At 41.4% G+C, this 9,735-nt stretch overlaps 1 protein-coding gene across 1 annotated transcript in view; it reads left to right on the top strand.

Moving 5' to 3' along the window:
• LOC116672368 (trichohyalin) overlaps positions 1 to 9,735 on the top strand; it is a 104,091-nt gene that overhangs the window by 33,686 nt on the left and 60,670 nt on the right. Inside the window, exon 7 of the mRNA XM_032504179.1 lies at positions 1,309 to 1,392. Coding sequence (XP_032360070.1) covers positions 1,309 to 1,392 — 84 coding nt within the window. The remainder of the gene's footprint in view (positions 1 to 1,308; positions 1,393 to 9,735) is intronic.

Genomic DNA, 9,735 nt, shown 5'->3' with positions numbered 1-9,735 from the left:
GTGGACAGCACTGATGTATTCATTTTCCATCCTAACAAGCTTCTCTACCCCTTTAAAATAGAATTGTCCACCATACAGCGCCTCCCCTCCCCCCTCCTTATTTCAACTAGATGCAAAGTGTTATTATAAAAAAGAAAAGAAATATATAGAATTATGGAGAAAATAAATAATACAATTCTTCAACAATGCCCATAGCCTAATTGTGCCATGTCTGACAACGTTCTTTGTTTGAAAATATTTTTGATAAGCAGCAAAATGTAATTTATAAATGTTTTGCTACAATATTTGCTATATGTTTTTTTCCCTTCTATATCAAGCGTGGTTAAATAATAGAACTTCTGAACATATCATAAGCCAATAAACAAAAATTGGCTTTTAAAGCAAATTTTCATTTCCCACACCTTTCCTCGTATGCAGCAGTTTTGAGGCTCTGTAGTGGTGACATGCATACTATCTTGTTGTGTTAGCAGCTTAGCACAGTGCAGCCCTGATCTGTGCAGAGCTCTAGCTGCTGCTGATCTGCATAAGTGACTGTGGCACACTTAAAGCTGCTGTCTCCTTTAAGCCCCTTCTAAATCAGTGTTAAAGCCTTGATAATAGACCTCACTGGCCAATTGATTGGCCTTCATATGTTTACAGCTCACTTTAATTGCCTCAAAAATACCATTTATCAGCCATGTGTGTCCATGTATGCATGTATGTGTATGTGCAAGCATGCCTGTCCATCGACAAAAAGGCCTATTGATTTATCAGCATCTGGATTTGTCCCGTTCACCGTACATAAAACCCCTGCGTATGTGCTGTTGAAAATGGGAAATGGCCTCATCGATTCCCTTAAGTTGGAGCCCAAATGCTAAAGATTTTTGGATAAGCTTTCTCATTATTTAAGCTGAAATCAATAGGGGAGAGCATGGGTCTAATGAATGAGCGGGCCACAGATCAGATGGGGTGTGCTCATCCCTGGCCTGTCCTGGTCGATCTGTGTGGGTGAGTGTGTGTGTGTGTGTGTGTGAGAGAAAGAGAGAGAGAGAGAGAATGAAGCTGACTATTTGTACATCACAAACTCTTTTTTTCTTTTTGGCACTCACAAAAAAACCGGCTGTAGGTGTAGCTGTGTCTTTATTTCTTCCTGTTGACCTGTCGCTGATTTCTTTACCTTCTTTTTTTGTTCCTTGTCTTTTGTTTACCCTTACGTTCCTGAAATGTGACAGAAAACAACACAGTATATCAAATTCAGTATCAGTTTTTGTTATCATCATCGTTTTCATCATTCATTCCTTATTGAACCATTTCTCTGTCTCTCTGTAGTTGGCGGTCAGCAGGAAGCAGGTAGAGCGACAGAACAGGGAGCTGTCAGAGTCCCACCAGAAGGAGGAGACGCTTCTCTCTGAGGTACGTCAAACACAAGTATAAGGGGCCATCCACGCTTTTTGGTGCAAACGCACGTTTTGCATCATGTAAACAAATCATGTAAACGCACTGAAAATGCCATTTTTAGAAACCTGATCCCAGTGTCAAAAACTTTGAAAACGGCACCGGACGGCAAAGCTAGAAACTTGCATATCGATGGTGTCATTGCCACACCCCTCGACCTATAGCCTTCTCATAACAACAACAATGGCGGACTACATGCTTGTGTTCCTGCTGGAGAAGATATTAAGCCCATTAGGGTTAGTAGGGCAAAATATATAAATATATATAAAGCGCACAAACTTTATGCGCATGCTCTGCCTCTTATTCTCCGTTTGTTGGTGAATTTCTGTAGCAGAAACGGCGCCACCTATACGCCTGGAATATGAAGTAGCGTGTTGAGCCTTTTACAAATGGATCTGTTTGGACGCTAATATTCTTGACACGTCGCCAGGAAAGACGGGGGGAAAATACGATTGTTTTGGTACGTGTGGACTTAAAACATTCACTGCATTCATGTGTGTCACTGTTGTGACTTGATTCCACCGCCCGAAAAAAAAATATAAACGCAATGAAAATTCATCAGTTGTCCCCAGAAGACCCAGTTTCACCCTGGGGGTCAGTGTAGTAACATCTCTTTTTTTTTTTTTAAAGATTGTGTAAGTGACACAGGAGTGAAGATTTAAGAAAACATATTAGCCCTGATGCTCAACGCGTACAAATAAAATCTAGATAAATCTGCATGGGTATATGATATGCAGTACGGCTATGTGTCTCTGTGTCAGCTGGAGACAAAACACACACACACACACCCACACACACACCCACACAACAACACCACACACCACACTCCACACACACACACACACACACACACACACACACACACACACACACACCACCTACCCCTCCCAACCACAACCCCTTTGGCTGAGTTTTTGGTTTTTCCACTTTCCATTCGTTCCACTCTTCTGAAATATCACAATGATGGCCAAGCGTGCAGACACTGCCTTTCAGAGTACACTTAGCATAAAACTGCTAAGAGTTTCACTTTGTGATTTGGCTAGCACATGGGATTATCTACGTTAATTAGCTACAGCTGATACTGCAGACAGTTGTCATTTCAGCTGGTGAAACGAACACTCGCCAGCTGAAAAGGAGCCTGCAGACATTTGAAGTTGATAATACATTGACAACACCATAGTAATGAATAATAATACCACATACGTGGGAAGTGGACTACTTTTTTTAGTGGTTTTCTTCCACTTGTTTTCAAAATAAGAACATTGAGTAATTTGTCAATCAACAATATCAACAAAGAAGCAGACTGTGGAGTGCAAATATCACTAACCAGTCCAATTTCCAAATTTCCAACTCCCTGTCCCTTCCCCTCACTCCCCACTTGTGTCCCGCCTTTTCAACTCATAAATATGGAAGGCGAAAGATGATGAGATTCACGGACAAGAAAGGAATCAAAATCTATTGTTGCGTGTCCTTTTCCCCGTGTAAAGTTTGGATTAAATGTCACACATTAGCATGTGAACTTTTAAATGAGCTTGTTTGCTATCCGCGGTGTGGGGCATGTAAATACCCATCTTGAGTATGGAATGGGGATTGCTTAGTGGATGGGGGGAAGGTGGGGGCTTCACAAGAATTGGGAAGTGAAGGACATATTTGAGTGTTGCACCAGCAATTAGGATGCAGCAAGGGACTGGAGTACCAAACAGCTGTATTGACTGGTTGCGGCTGGCTGGTGTTCCACACCTGAGGTGGCCGATGGGAAAGCTCCCTTATGGCTGTGGCTTCTGGTGATTTGAGAGAAGTAGGTGATTGACAAGCACTCCCAAAATGAGATGATTGACGTGCACTGTCACAATGAAAAGCAAATTTGTGTGTGTGAGTGTGTGTGAGTGTGAGAGACCATGAAAGAGTTATGTGCTTTAAACTTTTGTACCATTGTACAATTCAGTTTTTAGTATTTCAGTTTCAGGGATTAACCTACAAAAACAAGCAGTGATAATATGTAAAATATAAATGTGTCCATTAAGTGACGTCAGACAGAATCTTATATTTGTGAGCTCACAATGTGCAGTGATGATGTGTTTCTGCACGCATTGCCGTGTTTCTTTCATTGACTATGATTCTCTTTGTTTTAAAATGTGAGGCTGATTATTTATTGACATAATTTCCTCTCAGTGAAGGGCTTGTGTCTGTAAAACACATTAAAATCATAATGCAATTTTTGCTAACCCAGGAGCAACGTTATTGTTCTATTATACCCACCGAACAACAGCATCCCAGCCTGTTTATCAATCCAATATCTCATAATGTGCTTTCTGCTTGGCCATTTTGAATATAAAAAGATCTCCCACTGTTATTGTACCATATTTCCTATATTTAGTATCAATCTCTTGTTCTGACATAAACCTGACACATCCAATATGATATTTGATTAGTTGTTTTGGTTTTTTGTTGTTTTTTCATAGTCTCCAGGTGATATTGGTTACATGTGCAGAGCTGGTATTATGTTGGCTATTTCATCTGGGTATAAAAATGATTTAGTGTGTACTCGGCACACAGTGTCATTGACTAGCTTTAATTTCACTGCAAGGGTGGGCTTTATTACTCTGCTTGTGTGTGTGTGTGTGTGTGCGCGCATGTGTGTGTGCGTGTGTACGTGTGTGTATATGTGAATGTCTCTATGCATGTAGATCTGTGTGTTTCCGTGCCTGCTGGTGTAGCAGCATGCCTCATATGTGTGTGCACATGCTTATGTGCATATCCCTGCATACCTCTCCTTACCTGCTGTATATCCAGTACCTTCAGCATGTAATTACCATTCAAAGGAAGAATCAACTAAATCAACACGTTACAGCTCTCACATCACACTCTGGCCAAACCGGTGGTACCAGTTCAAGAAGCAGAGGGGCTTCGCTTTGCCGTGACAAACCTTACTTTTGATCAAATGCTACAGAGCCATAATCATGTTTGTGCCACTGAATTCTTTAACCTTTCCATGACCCCGCTGAATGGCAGCGGCCCAATCACAGAACCTAATTGAATCTGCTCGGCGGTGCCCCCCCCCCCCTCCGACTGATGAAAAAATAAAATTGGAGGTGAAAAATGAATACAGCAGCAAGAGAAAGAGAGAGGGAAGGTGATGCTGGTGGTGGTGGAGGGAAGGAGGGAGGGGGGGGAGGGGGGTCGCATTGCAGTTTTATAAATACACAGATGTGCTCACAAACACACAGTCACACCTTTTTCAATCCTGCAGGAGAATGGGGAGTGGGAAATGACAGAGAGAGAGAGAGGCTGGGCCCAGGTTTCTCATTACCCCCTCGGCCCATTTGGAGGATATTCCTATAAGATAATCTGATTTATTTGCAATTTTCCTTTAAGCGGCTTAGTGTTTACCTCCAAGATTAATATTTTTCTCTGTTATTAATATCAGACTGTAATTAGGAGTGATGTGTCTCGCCCTGCACAGTTCTGTGGCCGCCAGGCAGCTAGCTGGATGAAACTCTTGTAATCCCGTTTCATAAGGCAAAAAAAAGAGAAGAGCGAAGGAAGTTTAAAAAGGTGGGAAGAGGCTGCAAGGCGGGGATGTAGAATTACAATTGCGGCATACCTGCCTTTGTGTCTGCGGGTGTGTGTATGCGGGACCGTACGGATATGGGAGTGTGTATTTCTTAAGTTTATGTGCGCGTATGTGTGTGACAGTGTGATGGTCCCCTCTGATTGATAAGGTGTCTGTGGCGGCTGCAGATTGCTCTTGCTGATTGCTTCTGAGAGCTCCAGCTGATTTATAATCAGAGCAGGATGAAGGATTGAGCTGTGGATTGCTTATCTGTTTAGCCCCCTCACAACATAAACTTACAAATTATCATGTTGAACATACACACACAAACACACACACACACACGTGAACAAAAATAAAAAAACGTAATAATGGGGAATTTCTTATTAAACAACCACAAACACTGTCATATCACACACACAAACACCAGCGACACAGGACATAAACGGGTTTATTCATCAACACAGTCATATTTTCATGATTGCCCAAAACAGTGCAATCAGTCTCATGTGTTTACATGTCAGTATCAGATGGATATAAGTCAAGTTAATTTGTAACTTTTTTTATGCTCTTAGTGTTTTGATTTGCTCCATGCTGAAGAATTATTTAGAAGATTCTGTACCAATGATCAAGGATGTGGATCTGTGTTTTGTTTTTTTACACAATCTTCCGCTGCTTACTTGACTGGATAGCTGACTTCTTTTCTGTACCCCTCGCATCCTGTGTGTGTGTGGTGTGGTGTGGTGTGTGTGTGTGTGTGGTGTGTGTGTGTGTGTTTGTGTGTGTGTGTGTGTGTGTGTGTGTGTGTGGTGTGTGTGTGTGTGTGTGTGTGTGGTGTGTGTGTGTGCGCGCGCATGTGTGTGTCTTTCTCTTCCTTCCGATTCTTACCTGATTCTCTCTTTTCACAACAGTTGTTTGTAAATTTACAGTGACAGAATAATGAAAGAAGCACAACAACACAAAGTACCGGAGCACTTGGCATCACGCACTCTCACAATCACACAGACACACAGACACACACACACACACACACACTGACGAATGGCAGCGATTAGATGGGGAAACCAAGCATGTGAGGATGGAGGAGCGCTGAGGGGCTGCAACCGCTGTATGGAACGTGTGTGTGTGTGTGTGTGTGTGTATATATTTGGAAGGTTTTTATCCTTTTAATGCACCATCCATTTGTCTAAATATCAACACTGTCCCATATGCCACTGGACAGTGGCTGCGATGGGGTGCAGTTGGCTTTTGGGGTGTTAACATTTGCAATCAATGACCAAATAAAAAACGGACTGTCCCTGTATTACAACATTATCAGTTTGCAAAAATGAATTGCTCATGGAACTAAAGAACAGAACAGAAATGCTTTCTGTAATTGGCAGCCACCACACTTCTGTACACAAACAAGGAGATTGTACAGACAGAGAAGAACAGCAATGCTTGTAATTTCTGTTCTCTGGTTCCATGTCAGCCTACTGAGCTGTTTATCCCATTGACACAGAGCCCTTGAGTTTTCTTAGCTCTTCTGCTCGCTTCCCATTGGATGAAAGACCTTCTCACTCTAGTCAGAGCAGCAGTCCCTTCACATCTTATCTTCCCTTTTTAATGTGAGAATTCATCTTTTCAAGAATGCCCTTACATCAGTCTCTCGTCTATGAATGACATCTCTATCTACTCCAATAAACAGATTTCCATGCTTTTATTGAACATTTTGATGGCTTTTTACTTACATGTTGTCACAGACAAATGTACATGTAATTTGGTCTTGGTATCATTTAGAGATGTTCCGATACCGATACCAGTATCGGTATCGCCTCCGATACTGCCGAAAACGCTGGTATCGGGAAGTACTGGAGTTTATGCACCGATCCGATACTACATAATAAAGCACTAAAGAAAATCTATGTGAAAGTAGTTCATTTATGTTATTATTCCGTTATGACTGACTGTCAAACTGGATAATAAAAGAAAGTTCTACAGTGTTCATGTTTGTTTATGTTTCACAAAGAGTTTAACCGGAGCCAGACCGACAACAAAATCACATCATATCACATCCATACAGGAATAGTAGTATACAGTTGTTAAAACATAATAAAATACACGACACTTGTATCGGATCAGTACTCGGTATCTGCTGATACAGAAGTTCAGGTCAGAATCAGAATCGGTATCGGACAATCTCTAGTATCATTTTCATGCCATAAGGGAAGCCTTTCTTTTATCTCCTATTTCATATTTTATATCACTATTTGCATTAGGGCTAGATGAGATGGCACTGCCGAATTGCATATTTGAAAGTCAAAAAGTCATAATATACAGTAGTCAAATAATAAACCAGAGGCAAGTCAAACCAATTTTATTTATGTAAAAAGATGTAAGACACATTGTAAAAACACACCTTGGTTAATCTACATCAGCAGCTGTGTGCATAACAAACATTGAAAACAAACTCATCTTGACAACGCTGGGGACTTGATTCCCAGGCTTTACAGATGTGAAGAGGGCTACATTGAATTCACCTTTCCTAAATCATATCATGTGTCTCTCAGTTTATTTAATTCCAAGTATTTGTGGAGCGTGGAATGTGTGTGTGAGAGCACATTTGTGTGGGTTTGTGTTATTAACGGTCTTGCCTTCATGTCAAGTTTTTGCTGATTTATTCTCTCCTCTGTTGGATTATGCAGATTTTACAAGCAGGTCTACGCGTGCATGTGTGTAGATTTCTATTTATGACCAGTAGAGATGTGTGTTAGACACGGCCACTGATGAATTACTTCCCTTCTGATTGCTTGTATCACAAATCATCCCTATATTATAACCCTTCTCATGCAAATAAGGTGTGTGTGTGTCTTCAAAATAAGGCAAGCTGTTGTTTACATATAAAGTAAATGTACACTGTAAGTTCATATACTGTATGTAGCCCATTTATAGTATCTATGTGTGTATTATGAATGAGTAAGTGTGTGTGTGTGGTAACCCTGTATTGCTGGCAAGCTCATTTCTCTCAGAAATCAAAGTTAAATGGGTCATCTATCATGAGAATATGTGACTGGGACACTTGTCTCTGCCACATTGTGTGTGTGTGTGTGTGTGTGTGTGTGTGTGTGTGTGTGTGTGTGTTTGTGTGGTGTGTGTGTGTGTGTGTGTGTGTGTGTGTGTGTGTGTGTGTGTGTGTGTAAATATGCACAGTGTGCAAGGTGTGTGGTGCAAGGCCAGCGTATGTGTGTGCTCTTCTACAGCTGTGTGTACACCATCTTGGGTGTGTGCATGTGTCCGGGTGTGTGTATGTGGCGGCCACTTGTCTTTGGCTGTGCTATGATTAATGGTTTACATTGGGCTGTTCAGTCATGCATGTTTCTTGGTTTATCGTTTTATGCTGTCTCCAATTAAAGCTCCATAACTTGAGCGATGGCTTCACGCCAGTGTCCATCAATAGAGGCCATCAGTGGCCTCATGCATTCAGGATATGGAAGCCACACACTAACTATTATCCTCTTTTGTCAGAGCCAGTGGGCTGCGTGTGCGTGTGTGTGTGTGTGTGTGTGTGTGTGTGTGTGTATGTGTGTGTGCGCACAAAAGTGAAAAATATCAACTTGAACTGATCTACCAATAAACCTTTGAAATAAATCTAATTTACTTCTTAAAATCTTGTCCTTTGTTGTTAAAAACAAATTAAATTGTCAGCATAGTAAAATAATACCACTTTTTTATCTAATCAATAACAATTCCAAAGTAATCAATCAATTAATTGCCCTGAGCAAGAGGAATCTTTTCGTCTTAATGGCAATTTCTTTTTCCCTTTTACTTGATATTAGGAAGGAAAGCTGGAAATCTTTACACATGAATAATAAGTGTAATTCTTTCAGTGTGTGCATGCATGGCGAATTTAGCATCTTTGTGTCACCGTTTGTGTGTGTGTGTGTGCTTGCCTGTCTGAGCCAGGAAAGTAGTAGGTGATACATACATCTGGACGTGTGAGCCGGTTCATGTGTGCACAGCGAAGGCGTGCACGTGACGCGCAATATCATTTCACGCAATATTATTTCTCATATAGCTGTAATGACATTAGGCCGATATGTTGATTATACTGTCGGCAAACAGCAGCCTGCTGATTGGGTTAGCATATTACCCTATATCACATCTCTCCATTCATCCCTGTGTGTTTTTTTTTTATTGCCCTCATTTTTCCAAATCACTTCCCACTTCCCCAGTTTTCTGGGCGAGGTTACAGGCTATGCAAGCAGGTGAGGTGGAGTAATATGATGATAGGAAGGCACAAGGATGCAAGAGAGGAAAAGCCCAAACCTGAGAGCAGCTGTTACATGTCTGGATGCAGGACAAAGCCTCGTGGTAGCATAGCAAAGGGTTAACTTGTGTGCAAAATATAGGGGATAGTAAATATTTCATCACTCTGACAAAAACACAAATGAGCACACACAGGTTGTATGTGTGATGATTTCTGGTCAGCATGCGTTTTGGATAAAGGATAAAGTAGGTGGTGTGCAGATTGGTAAAGAAAAATAGGGGGTGATTTAGTGAAAACCAGAAAAAGGAGGGGCGGGGGGGAGGCAGGAGGCAGAGAGATATTTCAGAGTGGGCTTCTCAGATTGTTGGAATGAGATTTCATTTGCAGCTTGGACATTGAGTGATGACACCCATGGTGTGTGACTGTCTGTGTGTTTTGTGTCCACATGTGTGTAAACGTTAATGGCTGAGTATGTATTTTCACAGAGAATACACACACACAC

The sequence above is a fragment of the Etheostoma spectabile genome, chromosome 22, assembly GCF_008692095.1.
Source record: "Etheostoma spectabile isolate EspeVRDwgs_2016 chromosome 22, UIUC_Espe_1.0, whole genome shotgun sequence".
In the NCBI taxonomy this organism is placed as follows: Eukaryota; Metazoa; Chordata; class Actinopteri; order Perciformes; family Percidae; genus Etheostoma; species Etheostoma spectabile.
The sequence above is the reverse complement of the archived record's forward strand: the minus strand, read 5'-3'. Positions and strand labels throughout refer to the sequence as shown.